This window comes from Temnothorax curvispinosus, unplaced genomic scaffold (assembly GCF_003070985.1).
Source record: "Temnothorax curvispinosus isolate PA1 unplaced genomic scaffold, ASM307098v1 QBEX01009183.1, whole genome shotgun sequence".
Classification (NCBI taxonomy): domain Eukaryota; kingdom Metazoa; phylum Arthropoda; class Insecta; order Hymenoptera; family Formicidae; genus Temnothorax; species Temnothorax curvispinosus.
Genome location: NW_020218963.1, coordinates 418,234 through 432,884, shown reverse-complemented (window position 1 = coordinate 432,884; position 14,651 = coordinate 418,234). Strand labels below are relative to the sequence as shown.

Sequence of the window (14,651 nt, the reverse complement as noted above, 5' to 3'; positions counted from 1 at the left end):
CTTTCTTTTCGCGTTCGACAGCAAGGGAGATCCAATAATACCCTAAAAATATTTATCTTTCCATGGCGAGTCTCTCTGCCACAAGAGATTTAAGAGATTTAAGAGATTTCCTTCTTGATCAGACAAGAAAGAATCGAAAATTGAGTTAGCTTGGGAAAAAGGAGGTTGGAAGCGCGGTATTATTTTTCGCAAAAGAACGGATATCAGTTATCGCAGAAGAAAAGGAAAGGAAGAGGAGAAGGAAGGACGTCTTAAGTTTCATCGAATTCGACGCCGACTTAAAATTGCGTTCGAACAGAAGCGTATTGATGTCGCGCCGTGCATTTCTCAGTGGAACACCCCAACGTTTGTTCAGACATCCTATACATTTCGCATTACGTGCGCGATTTGTTTGGAAACCAAACCCACCAATATCGTTCAGCGCTAATTCCAGATAACTGCCCATATTGCATCATTTGCGACGTTAAGATTCCGGATCCGAGGCAAGGGAAAATCGCTTTAACCAACGGCGGAATTAATATTGGTAGAAAAATTCAGACAATCGACCGATTCGACCGACCCCCGTTCACCGGGTGATTATCTGGTATTGTTAAATTTATCAATGAAGAAAAAACGAGAGAAAGAGAGGGAGAGAATACGGCGTAGAACGCAATAAATGACGGATCGTTCGATGTTATTAAATTATTATTCGTCGCTGTCCATCGCGCCATTAGTAAATTACTGACATTACGGTATATAGATACGGTATTATACCCCGGAATCACGATCTTTCCTCTCTCGACTCTCCGCCTACTCCTCCGCCCCCGATTCACCTGCGGAAGGAAAGTGAGAATCGAAACTACAGCGACGAGTCACATGTGACGTTGATAGAATCGACCCTGCACGCTTAACTTACAACTTATAACCGATATCGATTCGAGCGGCTCTCGACCAGCTCTAGCTTGACTCTACTAACGTCGTGCGTGACACTAATCACGATGAGTTAACCGAGTTGTCGGTCACTCTCTATGCCTGCGCAAACAATGTCTGATTCTTTCCGATAATTCGGATAGAGAGATATAGAGAATAATCTGTCGTTATTTCTCACGTAATTTCTCCGAGATGATGGTCACGTCTTGTTATTGGACAAATTTTTTTTAGTCCCGCTGATTATCTTCTCTTAATTTATTAACTTAATTAAGAAAAGCTAATGGGATGCTGTTGTCAGTGAAATAAAGAGATTTTGAGGAATCAACTTGGTCGACATTGCTTCTTATTTCTTTCTTTGTAAATCGCAGTACCGACGGTAATACATAAGACATCCCTTTCACTTTAGACCTTTTGATAGATTGCCAGAATCAATTTTTCCTCGTACAGAGAATTAAAGATGAAAGGTCTTCCGCTTAAAAAATATAATAAGGTCATCATTCGGAGAATTCGTTTTGATCACAAAGCTGCATTTAAAATGGACCTTAATCATGGATTTATCCATCTCGTTTTTAGACCTTTCGATTGGGTTAGCTGTAGATAAGCATAATTGACAGAATTGCACCCCTGAAATGTCACGAGACGGAGACAGGGAATACAGGGATAGAAGAAGAAAGAGACAGAGATAGGAAGAAGAAAAGAGAGAGAGAGAGAGAGAGAGAGAGAGAAAGATCTCGTTCTCCCGAGACTCACCCTCATCGACAGACTCGTCCGGCGTGGACGAGCAGGTCTGGCCGTCCGTCTGGATCAGCTGCGTACGCCGTGCGTCGCGTAGCCGCGTGAAGAAGTCCACGGCGTAGTCGATGATGTCGCCGGGCTGTTCCAGCAGGTAGCTGATGGTGAACTCCAGCAGGACGTCCCGCAGATCGTCCGGTACCGTAATCTTGCCGGCGTTACGTTGGCAGCTCATCTTCCCGTGCCCCCAAAGACGATCGCCAGTCGCAGCTGTCGCGAGAAATGTCCTCTCTCTCTCTCTCTATGTCTCTTTTTTCCTTTATTCAGCTTCCGACGTTCGGGAAGCTCGACGGAGACCTCCGAGCTTCCGCACCTCACGCCACACAGCCGAGTTGTCACGCGCTACGGCTACGTCACGGGTTCTCGCGCGAGTCTCGAAGCGAGCGGCGATCGGGTGACAGGACTAATGGCAGATTAGGCTCGAGCCTCGAGCCAGAGCTGGAGTCGGAGCTGGGCTTTAAAACCGGGGCCGAGGTCGAGGCCAGGAGAAGAACGAGTAACGAGGAACGAGGAACGCTCTCGACGCTAGGTACCGCCGCCCACCTACGGCGCGCTGCCGCTTCACCGCCGCCGCCGTCGCCGCCACTCGCCGATGACCCGCTCTGGCTCTCCTCCCGTCGTCGTCGCGTCGCGTCACGTCGCGCCGCGCCGCCGGCCGTCCGTGCACCGGCAAACCGTCGTCGCCGCCGCCGCCGCCGCCGCTGGCAAGCTCCGCTCGCTTCCCGGTGCGCCGCGCTGACTATCGACGACGGGGGGCTAGCTGCCTACCGTGACGACGCTCGACGCTGCGCACAGTCGCGCCGAACATACGACGGGAGCCCCGAGGACACGGAGAATGAACCGATCGCGGCCGCTAAGATGGCGACTGATAGCGCCCGCACCCGCGCCTCATCGCGCCTCGCGCCGCGGATCGCGCGACGGGATGTCCGGGTACTCACGCCAAGTTCAGCTCGCGACTCGCGAATCGACGTCGATTGTTCTCGAGTTCGATTCGAGATGAAATGAACAAAATGAACAAACCCGATGCGCGTTTCTTTTCAAGTTGACGCACATTCAGGCTGTTCTTTTATCGCGATTGTTCGTCGACAAACAAAATTATAATTTTTACTAATAATTTAATAATCTTTTTCTAATTTGTTCTTCAATTTTATATTTGATACGTATTATATTCGCAGACATTAAACTGTGAAGAGCAGTGAAGAGTAATGAACGAACAATAGATTTCAAATGTAAGTTTACAAATTGAATGGCACATACAATGTAAATTGTAAATCGTGTGAAATGAATAGAAGTTACTAATAAATTAGAAAATCTAGATACGTGTAACACAAGAAAAAAAAAACGGACAATTATTGTGAAGTAAATTTTTATTTTTCAGTCGCTTATTAATCGCATGGAAAAAAAAAGATTACATCTGACAGAAGATCCGTCGAAATGTGTGTTGCCATCTTATTTCTTATAACCGCAGCTGCGTCTACGGCCTCTCGCCCGCTCGAACTTTCGTCCCTTGGACCTGACGTATGGTTTCGTGTGGGAGTGCGGCACGCCGGGTGCCAGGCCGAAGTGCTTAACGCTCTCGCGAGCGTTACGCGGTCCCTGCATCAGGACCGTGCGTTTTCCTGTCGGAGCGCGTAATGCCAACTGATCGAACGTAATGATCTCACCGCCGGCCTTCAAGATGCGCGCCCTAGCCTTCTCGGTCACGCGTAAAGCGCACACCTACAAAAATCAATTGCCGTGTAATACGAAATTTAACGGTCAGTTAGATGTCAGTTAGTGGTATACTTGTAGTCACTTACCGTCAATTTAGGGACTTCGAAGATCCTAGCGTCATCGGTAACGGTACCGACAATCACGGCTAGACAATTCTCCCTTCCAGGTTTTTTCATAAACCTCACGATTCGTGCCAGGGAAATCGGTGGTCGATGAATCTTGCTCATGAACAGTCGTTTCAAAATAATTTTGTTGAACTTTGAATTTGTTCGTCTCGCCAAGAACCGATATAGCTACAACAAAAGCGTTCATTGTTCAACTGTGATGATTCCAATAAACTTGTAGTTCTCAAATCTATGGCCTTCTTCAGGAACTTTACGGGTATATATAATTTATTACAAATTTATTAATTGCAAAAAAATTAATTGCAGAAAAAATGTATAACACATCTCGTGAAAATTTTATAAAATTTTGATCCTATAAAAGGTGCAGCCTAATTACAAGATTTGAGAACTATAATTACAAAGTTTTGATTATGTGGGGCACATGTATCAACTATAATAATCGCCCTTCTACGTTGCAAATAAGCGAGATAGGATAGTTGACGAGTGTTTTTCTAGCGAACTTTCAAATTGAATCAGACCCATGCAAGACCTGACACAGAGTGCAGCTCGCAATCTTGAAAAGGTAGATGATACACGGTCACTAAATTTCTCTCACTTCAACCAATTGACAAGTGAAAATTGAGGAAAGGTACATACGATACGAAACTTTCGTATCACATGTAATCACACGTGAAACTAACCTCAATGAGGAACCATCATGAAAGACAAACGTGCATTATTTCCAACGAAATTCGAGTAAAATGGAATTAAATATTTCCGAGTAACAGTTCGACAGTATAATCTGCTTCGCAAGTAAATAATATGAAAGCCAAGGCATTTACCTTGACGAGGAGCCGCAAATAAACATCCTGCGACTTGGGCTCCGTTCGCCGCACCTTCCGATCGTGCTTATGATTAATGTCAATACCCTGCGAAGAGAAATATCCATCGTTAATTGAATTCGAACAATTTTATATCCCGCGATCACGTTCATTTATCGCGATTGACGAGCGGCGGTACAATATCGCTCGATTTTTCGATCGAATCGGTCACCGCCGTACCGCCTTACCATTTTGACACCACCGGAAAAGAAACCGCACGAGCAAGAGGCATACGATGCGATGCAAGATCAGAAGCGGAAACAGAGGGCGCAGCTACTTTCAGTCAGATGACGCAGTTGGTATTTGGTATGTGATGAGAGTTTTGTTACCGACGAAACAACAGTCCCGTCGGTCCCGTCAGTGCGCCCTGGCGTAGGTGTCGCTTTCGACGGTTCGATTTGAATGGTTTGTGTACAAACCCGCGTGAAAATCGGACTCCACGGGCAGCTGACTGTTGTTGTCATCAGGTTTGTTCGCGTCTTCGGTCTGCGGACTAAAATTTTTAGTATTTCCAGTATTTATTCGAAAAATTCAGCAGCATGGCGAGCTTATTGGATTTATGCGAGCAGTACTTCGGCGCCCGTAACTTTTACGACGTGTTAAAAATACCGAAAACCGCGAACGACAAGCAAGGTAAGGAACTGGCGATGTCGATGATGAAGCGGTTCTAACCTCTTGAAATTTTTATTTATGATAATAATATTCGTTATTTGTGTCATCAGTTAAGAAGGCTTATCACAAGCTGTCGTTGCTCGTGCATCCGGATCGGGTCGAGGAGGACATCAAGGCGGAGGCGACGGAGAAGTTCAAGGTTCTCGGTAGGATACATTCCATCCTCAGTGACAATGAGAAGCGCAAGATTTACGACGAATCCGGCCAGTATGACGAAGAAAGCGAGGAGGTCGTGATGCGCAATTGGGCAGATTATTGGCGGTCCTTATTTAAACCAATCACCGTTGAAGATATCAATAATTATGAGAAGAATTACAAGGGATCGGAGACGGAGATCAAGGATCTCAAAAGAGCATACATAGACAGTAAGTTTGTATATTATGGGAGCTTTCCAGCAAACAACACAAGTCCACACAAACATCGTTCAATCTTTCTTTTTTGGCAATTAATAACAAAAATAAAATAATATTTGTATTGATTTGTGCCACTTGCTACAAATGTATAGATGATTAGAAGCTATCAATTTTTTCGAATTTATTGATTATCTTAAAAATAATTTTTATACCGCAAATAAGAATTAATACATATTTGTAAAGAAAAATAGATTTGATTTAAAATTGTTCAAAATTAGGTATATAATAGAAGAAAGAGATATTTTTTTATGTCACATATCAATGTTGTAATACATTAATGTATAGGTCTTGTTTATACACGTCTATGCTTTTTTAGGTAAAGGAGATATGGATTACATTTTGGAAGCTGTTCCATTCACAAACTGTGATGAAGAACCCAGGCTGCATGCCATAATTGAGGATCTAATAGAGAGAGGTGAAGTTCCAGAATATACAGCTTTCACTAATGAAAATAAAAAGAAAAAGCAACGCAGGAAAAGAAAGGTAAGATATTAAGTATAATATATTCGATTTATATCGATTTATAAAAACTATGTTAAAAAGACTTCAAGAAAAGAGCTTTTGAAACTGCAGTAGAATGCAAAAGATCAATTAAAATCAAGTGGATGTTAGTGTGTCTGTGAAAATAGCATTTCCTCTTTAAAATTTTGATATAATTGATATAGTTTTGACTCTTTAAAGAATTTTAGAGTTTCTGATGCATTTGCAAAATTATGATTTTCGCAAATCCTATTGTCTGTTATCGTCGAATGTTTATAGCTCGATTTTCTAATATTTTTTTATGTTTAAAACTCGTTTTTAATTATTTTCTCATTTATCCGACATACAATTATATCGTAATAATGGCTATTGTGAATATAATTTTGTATTTCTATTGCTTTTTTATTGATTTTGGAATTTTTTAAAGCATTCAAACGAAAAAAGTTAATTGTTGAAACAAATAACTTGTAATGTAAGAAAAAACATTGTTGCGAAACATCGTTTCGTCACCCGTTTGTCTCTCGTCCACGTCCTACTCGCGTATCGATCTGTAACCGCGATCGACCGCGTTCAATTGTACCGCGAATTTTAAATCACGTTAGCACATTCTTGCTAAATGTCACTTCAACAGTCTTTTAACGCCCCGCCGCTCTATTTTCAACCTTCTCTATTTTTACCGATCGACTGTACAGCTTGACGGGTGGAAGGTAGTAGGAGAAATAGAAGCATCACTAGGAGGGGAAGGTCTAGTAAATAAGTAACCTACGAATGCGAGAACTGCTTCAGTCCGCGTTACAATTAGTTCGGCCGTTTACCATTAATCACAAAGCTCCAAACGAGAAATTCCTCTCGCGATGATCGTTACATTTCGTTCCGTTTGATCGTCGAAATGAATTTAATACAGGACTGTTTCTTTCACGACGTTTATCTTTACCATTAACCGAGACGAATCGCATTATTTTGCCTGTAATCCCTTTACACGTCAATCCAAAAAATGGATAGTGCCGCAACTGTAGTGTTACTCGCCTTGCTAATCGCGTTCGTCGGCGATGCCGCGGCATCGTGCAGAGAGGTGACGAACGAGGAGATGCTGGAATATTTCTGCGAGGGTGGCCATCCCGCTGATTTGACCACCATACCCGAGACAACCGAGAAATTGAGAATCACCAAGATACCACTTCGCAGAATAACCGCCGACACGTTTGCGAGATTCGGCGGGAACCTTTGGGTATTGAGCTGTTCGCATTGCGAGATTACCGATATTGATGCGAACGCCTTTCGACGCCTCGTCAATCTTCAGCAACTCAGCTTGGACAGCAACCGCTTGACTACCGTTAAAGCATCGTGGTTCGAAGGTTTGGACTTCCTGACGTATCTCGATCTCAATTACAACGACATACGTGACATCGAAGACGGCGTCTACAAGAATCTACCCAGTCTCGTGGACCTTAGAATCTCGGGAAATCGACTGCGATGCCTGAATCTCGACGAGATGTCAAACTTGAGGGAACTGAAGCGCATGTTCCTCAGCGAGAACTCCGAGTTTGCCTGCCCGCACGCCGTCAGCAAGTTCCTTGAGAATCAGGGCGTTGCTTTTGAGCAGGATCCCGAGTGGAGAAGACTCGCCAGTGACACGATCGACGTTCACGTGCCACCGAGCTACGTGGAGGAAGACAGAGAAACCTTGCCGGCGCACCGCGAAAGGTTGCATCCCGATAGAAGACCGCCTCCAGAAGAATCAGAAGGACCTTATGGAACGAGAGATAGGACGTTTTATCCGGACTCTTCGGAACATCATTCACGCCACAGGAGACCACCAACCACGACCGTGCGGCCAAGGCATCAAGAAGACCTGTCGCGAGTGGAACAGATTCCGAACACAAGACCCTTGCCCATACCGTCGTCGCATCAGGTAATGCCTTACTCAACGCCGGAAACGCCACGAGCACCGCCCTCAGAGGATATCAAGATGTCAGGAATTGACGAACCATCGCGAACGGGACACACCTCAATGTATCCAACGTACGAAACGACGCCCCGTTGGTCATATCCAACGCCGTACCCGCCGTACATTCCAACGCGTGAAACAACGCCTTATCCGTCGTATCCCACGTCTGAGAGATCGCAAGTATTTGCTATAGGTCATCCTACAGAGGCCGAAGTGATGTCTTATCCGTCGTATTCCACGGAAAGATCGCGAGTAGTTATTCCTGCAGAGGCCGAAACGGTAGGAACATTCGGGAGACCATCACAGGCGGAAGACACCAGGACATATCCACTGTATGTTACAACGTCCGACGGTCTGGAGAGAACGCCGCATGGATCCGTTCAAGTGACGCATCCATCGTCCGGTAACTCGGACATGGTTACTTTCGGGTCTTGGTCCACAGATGATTCGATCGAGCATCCGGCCAATCCGTCCTGGACGCGGGAACATCACGAACAATCTCGCCGTCCTGCTGGGAACGATAGAGCGACGTGGTCAACGAAACCGCCGTATTACGGGCATGACCCACGTAAAATGATCGTCGAAGAATCGTCGTCGGAGACCGACGACGACCTCTTCGTCGCCACGGATCGTCCCGTTGTGTACGATCGATCGCAGACCACGACGACGCGCGGCGTACACTACGTCAGACCTTCACCACCGGAACTGATGCACTCACCGTCGACGGGCGAGTTCTATCCAGGTCCGTATTACGAACCGGGGGTCACCGTGCATCCACCGTTGCAGAATTATCAGGAAAGCGACAGGGAGGTCACGGGCGTTCGTCCGATGGAGACGATGACGACGACGGACGAGCCACTTCCCGAATGCAAGAATTCGGCACCGAAGACCCGACCGGCCGCTGCACTGGTGACGTTTATTGTCGTCACCGTTCTCGGGCACGCCGTCGTGGAGCGATTTTAGTTTCGAGCGCGCTTCCCTTATCGTCCAGATCGGCGGGATAAATTCCAACATCACGCCATACAGAAGAGAATCGAACTGAGGTCTCGCCGATCTAAGGAACGCATCTAAACACCGTGTTGTGACTTGGAATTTCGAGCGCGCATTTATGTATTTAACATTGTAATATTTCCTCATATCTAGCTGCCGAGCATTTTCCCAAAGACGCTTCGTAGGATTATTAATCAGATGCAGATAATTAGCGAGAGTGGTCAAGATGGGTGAAACTTTCTTCGGAATTGAAAATTTCGTTCTCCGGAAATGGCAGAGCCAGCTAAACTTGATGCGTAGGTATCATGTACAATAGATATTTAAAAATGCGAGGAAGAATTAATTTTGACATTTCTAATGCATTGTATCGCCAATTCCAGGCAATTCATCTAAATGTGCACGTATACAAAAGCTCTTTTCTAATGCGCAGAATGGGAAACGCGAACTTTGATGCTGTAACTTTTTCGATTGACACAAAAAACTTGTTGAACGTCGACTTAACATATCCCAAAGAAAATCAAAGAAAATATGCTAAAGTTTATCAGCTACTACTAAACTTAGCGAATCTTTGATCTCACGATCGAACGTGGTTCCGTTTCTCGGAATCGTTCGGGGCGCGACCATATGTTGTAACACCATGAAACGTTTGCCAAGTAGAAAAGCCAATAGAGCGGGGTGTGTGCGTGTCGTACCGAGAAATGATTTTAATTGCAATTAAGCGGCGACTCGGTCGTCGCGTAGTAATGAAATAATTACAAAGTGTCATCGTCCAAATGCGCGGTCGCGCGTTATGTAACGACCTTGTAACGACTCGACCGGCGTTGCTCTTCGCACAAACGCGTTAAATATATGCTCAAAGGCGACGCTGTTAGGAGTCAAGTTCGCACGGCAGCTTCCGTCATTCTTCATGCAACAGGTGCATCTCCGCGGAGAATCTGCCGAGGTCGGTCACGCCAGACGGGAGGAGAGAACGAGAAAGAGAAAGAGAGGTAGAGAGAACGCGAGTTCTCTCGCGTAGAAATCGAGCGGCCTTGAATAAAGCGTTAATAAAGCGTCCCGTTATAACGAGAAGCGACGTTTATCTTCCTAAGATATGATCTTCATCATCGACTAAACGCGTAGCATTTCCGCGCACATGTTTTCCAAGAGTTTTCCCGCTTCCGAACGAGCGAACTTGAGGGCCGCGCAGTCAATTCTCCGTGGGATTCCATACCGATGACACGATCGTGTTAAATATTTCTTCGCGCCATCCGTGCTTCGATTGCTGTCAATTATTTAACGTCCATTTCCTTGGGCCGAGACGTGACGCGATAATCCCGATCAATATAGACCTCGGATCGCGCTGCAAGGTCGCGGAAAAAAGGTTTCCACCTTCGACTCGGGCTGATGCGCGTACGTGTTGACGGCCTCGCAGATATTTGGCACGGCTCGAAAGAGATCTGTCTTAAAATATTATATTTGCGCGAAGCAACGCTTCCCGCCCGTTTGCATGTTCGAGCGATAGTTCTGTCATCTCTTGATTGACGTAACTCGATTACAAGATAGAAAAATATTATTTATCCAAATATATATTATGTCATTCGTCATTTTCGCGTCTCAATTTGGTGGTCAAGAAAGTCTTGTTTGATAAATAAGATCTCAACTCGTTACAACGACCACTATTGACTCAGAGAGACAAAGTAAGATCTCCTTCGTTTTTAACCGCTGACGAATCCACCGTCTCGCGACTCGGTATACAGTCAGAATCCCGCGTGGCGTTGTGCAATGCACCAGCATTAGGCACCCAGCATTAGACGTACTTGCCAGAAATTATAAATAACGGAATTTCTTCAGCAGCGGATTATGGAGTAGGTCACGCGCGATATGAAGCGTCATCGACGCTTATGTATCCCGGAGGTAGCTAGGCGCTGCCGAAAGGAAAACCTCAGCCGCGGAAAAGCGGATTCGCGATGCTGCGTTCTAGGATTCATGGTCATATCGCGATCCAAGTAGACTCGATATTGTAGACTGCACATCGACGGTCTACTGCGTCTTTACGCTGCTTCGTCCGAGTCACGCCTATAAGTGACGCGTACCCCGCCGCTTCGACCATCGATAAAATCGATGACCCCCTTGAAATTAAACTGCGCCGTTCCCCAGAAGGAAGAAGAAGAGAGGCTTGGCTTCGAACGCGAAGTCGCGTGCGCCTAATACTCTCGAGGATCAGCGGCGCGTGGCGCGTTTCGGAAATAGAAACACGTAACGTAGAGCTCTCGCGTCTTCTCGCTCTTGTTACGAGCGGGCTGCAATCAATCTCGTTAACAGAGAACGCGCTTGTGCGTCTCGCGAGCGGCCGTTATCTGCTCTGAAAAATCAATTCCTTTCCGCGGCGAGTCTGGATCGAATTATCAATTTAGACTAAACGCGCTGACTAAGCCGCTCTCCAGTCCGACAGTAAACAGCCATCGACTTCTCATGTTAATTGGTCTGATCGGTCTCTCTGATTACAGTGGGCCAAGGAGGCGGCGGAAGCCGAACGCCTGGAGATGATGCTGAAGATTGAGAATGAGGAAAACGCCACGAACGATCTCGCGCTGGTGATACAAAATCGTAATAAGGCTCGCGCCAATCAATCGGACAGTTTCTTCGACTCCCTGATCGACAAGTACGCGAAGAAGGCTGAAAAACCGACCAAAAAGAAAGCTTCGCCCTCAGAGACCACGAAGAAAACCAAGAAGAAGACATAGAGATAAGCGGTTGTGTCGAAACTGTTGCGCGTCCACGCCGCGTCTTCGAAAATTTTAACCTATTATTAATTAAATCGCAAAACACGAACTTGCTGTAGATTTTCATAATGTGGGCGGTTGTGTTTAGTTTTTTGTATAAGTTCGAAACGTTCACCGAATCAAATGGACTAACTTGCATGGTTCAATATAAATATCGTCAATTAATCGCGCGTAACGCAAATTAAACCATATGTATCGAATTAAACATTTTCTCGTGGTAAGTGTGCACAACGGCGTAGAAGTATTGTACACTTTATATAAAAACGAATGTCGTATTTCATGCCGAGTTTCATGATATATAATAATACCCTTGAAACCAAGGTGCTTTTGTAATTATTTTCCGTCTAAGATGTGTAAAATAGAAATAGACAACTTTTTTTCAACATCTCTTTCTATAATTTCTTTAAAGGTCTAGTTTAGCTAAGGACGAGAGATCGAAGATAAACCAAGAGATAAGTATACTTTAGTTAGCGGTATAGCGCCTAGCGGTATAGATCCGCTGAATTAAATATGGAAATACCGCCACACAATTTAATTGAGTGACGATTCTGACACAGTTGGTTTAGCTACAGTTGTAAACGACTCGTTTTATTGTCACATATACGTAAGGTAATACTTTCTAGCCACATATTCGATCAATTTCTCTACATTATAAATAAAAATAATATATTTTTTAATTTGCAAAAGGAAATGTTACTCCTGATTAAAAGAGAACCGACAATTTGTTGACTAATAGGAATGTTAAGATTTCCTGCGAAAATGGTCAAGACTTTTCTAATTCTTTTAGAGACAATTATATATAAAGAAAATCTTTTTAAAGTTCAATATCTCGATATCTCGAATAGAAAAAGAGATGTGTTGAAGGAAAAGAGTTTGCTCACAAATCAATTTTTTTCACATTGCAGAAGCTTCTAAATTTATTTAATACAGTTTTATGTGAATAATCGTGGAAAATGTTATGAAAATCATAAATTTTGGAAAGGTTAAATTCTTATTAATAGAATGTTGGATCAAAATTTTCATAGTGTAGGCGATTAATCGATGCACTCTACATATTGGCGCTATGCCAGTATTGCCAGCTGCACACAGTGAATGCCGCGGTCGGCGCGGGCCATTCCGGCATCACTGCTCTCGGATTAAGTGCGGACTTGCGGAGTTAATACATAAATCGCCGGGTCCGACGGCTCAGATTACGAAAAACTGATATATCGCATGTTTATTTAATACATGTGCTTCGCGGATCTTATACGGATACCGAGGTATATCGCATTCAATGATATATTGACTTTCGATAACATTTTTTCGGATGATCGATCTCGCTTTTCTCAACCTGACTCGCGTCGTTACGCGTCGTGTCGCGCAACTCGCGGCTTCAGAATAAACACGGATAAAAAGATCGAACGGACCCTAAATTGAGTAACGTGTTTAATTAGCGATCACGGTCTCTAACGTACGTTTAAAATCTGTTTTGATATTTGGCGATCGTGGAGGATAGATGCGAGAGACAATTTAATGTTCATAAATCGATGATTTAATCCAAGTTAACCAAAATCACAATTAATCAGCAAAGCAGCGATCGTATTATTTTCGGTTGGCACGTTGGTTGCGAATATTTCTCTTTGACCTATTAATTCATACATTTATTCCTCTTACGTCGCTTATATTGCAATACGTAAAAGTAATCTCGACATTATATTCCTTGTTCAAAGTGCGGAAAAGTACAGGTGTGGGAGCTGTGGGAGCAGCAGGTGTAGCGCGTCCTCGCGACAGCTGCTCCGTTGCTCCTGCAGGCGAGTGAAGTTGGCCGCGCGATTTATGAAATTCTCTCCGCCATGTTAGCGTCTACCTGCGGGGGCTGCGGGACGTCACGGGTCACGGGTGTCGAGCGGATCGTACATATGTTTATTCGTAGCTTTTCCGCCATAATTCTTCCGTCGCCATGTAAAAGTACGCGCCGCGTCGCGAGGTTAATATCGGGAGTGCCGTGCAAAGTGTCGCGCGATTATTAGCGACAATATTTTTGCGCGTGAACGTCGTGAGTGAGTGCGCCGACGGAGATGGGACAACGGAGAAGGACGGGGCCTGGGAGGCAACGGGCGACGGCGGGGCGACTGTAAGGTGAGTAATTGGTTATATTCATTTATTATTTTACTGTCCTGTTAGTCCTGTGGCGGATTCCGCCACTTTCTAGCTCAAACGTGATCCTTGATTCGCTCATTATATGTGATACTCATTATACTCGTTTGAGATTTAACTCCGGCGCAATTTCGGAGTTCGATCTCCGGCGAGAAGAGATATTACGTCGCGAACGTTCCTAGGTAGCAAGATGACGTCTGACTGACGTCTCTAGACGTCAATTAGACGTCATTAAGACGGCATTTGACGTCACTCTGCTACTGGGGTTGCGTCTCTCTTGGACACTGTTTTAATGTAAAAATATTTTTTCGTTACAGATCAACGCAGGGTTACAACTCCGCTGTTGCGCATCGGCCGGTAAGATTTTTTTTTTATTTCAATGCAATCGAGGCAATGGATTTAACTCAGTGACAGTGATAACTGAATGGGGCCGCGGCTGCTCCGACAACATATATGAGTAGCGGGGATGGAGTATGGGTAGGCTGACCTGGCTGACTAGTCATGGTGTGTTCGACGACTCCATTCTGGTATCACTAATGCCATGTTTGCGATCTCAGAAACAACATGCATGCTTATAAACAACGCATATTTGTCTTGACATCGAAGGAATCAATAATCTCCCTTTAAAATTAACTTTGCTACATTTCAAAAACATATATTCCGTCATGCCTGACATTGACAGTTAATACATACTTCATGCATGTGATGTTTGATAATCTCGAGCGCGAAATACTTTAAAGATAAAATAACACGTACAGAATTTTTAATCTTGTCGGGCTAATTATATGGGGAGTGAGAATTACAGTATACAGTACAGTAAATATTACATTATATATATTCTTGAATAA

At 44.6% G+C, this 14,651-nt stretch overlaps 5 protein-coding genes across 5 annotated transcripts in view; 3 read left to right on the top strand and 2 right to left on the bottom strand.

Moving 5' to 3' along the window:
* Positions 1–1,876, bottom strand: part of LOC112458736 (cAMP-dependent protein kinase type II regulatory subunit) — a 15,288-nt gene extending 13,412 nt beyond the window's left edge. Inside the window, exon 1 of the mRNA XM_025022496.1 lies at positions 1,660–1,876. Within this exon, the coding sequence (XP_024878264.1) occupies positions 1,660–1,876 (217 nt within the window). The remainder of the gene's footprint in view (positions 1–1,659) is intronic.
* A 1,174-nt stretch (positions 1,877–3,050) lies between these two features.
* On the bottom strand, positions 3,051–4,676 carry LOC112458780 (60S ribosomal protein L18). The gene is made up of 4 exons (XM_025022572.1): positions 4,588–4,676; positions 4,361–4,447; positions 3,501–3,707; positions 3,051–3,420 (listed from the first exon to the last, which is right to left on the bottom strand). Exons 1-4 carry the CDS (start codon positions 4,588–4,590, stop codon positions 3,151–3,153), a joined length of 567 nt encoding a protein of 188 aa, XP_024878340.1. The 5' UTR covers positions 4,591–4,676; the 3' UTR covers positions 3,051–3,150.
* Positions 4,677–4,785: 109 nt separating this feature from the next.
* On the top strand, positions 4,786–11,987 carry LOC112458779 (dnaJ homolog subfamily C member 9). Its single transcript, XM_025022571.1, has 4 exons — positions 4,786–5,032; positions 5,122–5,436; positions 5,801–5,967; positions 11,392–11,987. Exons 1-4 carry the CDS (start codon positions 4,939–4,941, stop codon positions 11,626–11,628), a joined length of 813 nt encoding a protein of 270 aa, XP_024878339.1. The 5' UTR covers positions 4,786–4,938; the 3' UTR covers positions 11,629–11,987.
* On the top strand, positions 6,718–8,935 carry LOC112458776. The gene has a single exon (XM_025022566.1). It carries the CDS (start codon positions 6,959–6,961, stop codon positions 8,873–8,875), a length of 1,917 nt encoding a protein of 638 aa, XP_024878334.1. The 5' UTR covers positions 6,718–6,958; the 3' UTR covers positions 8,876–8,935.
* A 1,625-nt stretch (positions 11,988–13,612) lies between the features above and the next one.
* Positions 13,613–14,651, top strand: part of LOC112458778 (sonic hedgehog protein A) — a 53,946-nt gene continuing 52,907 nt past the window's right edge. The window contains exons 1-2 of the mRNA XM_025022569.1: positions 13,613–13,785; positions 14,121–14,160. The gene's annotated coding sequence lies outside the window, so the exon portion shown is untranslated. The remainder of the gene's footprint in view (positions 13,786–14,120; positions 14,161–14,651) is intronic.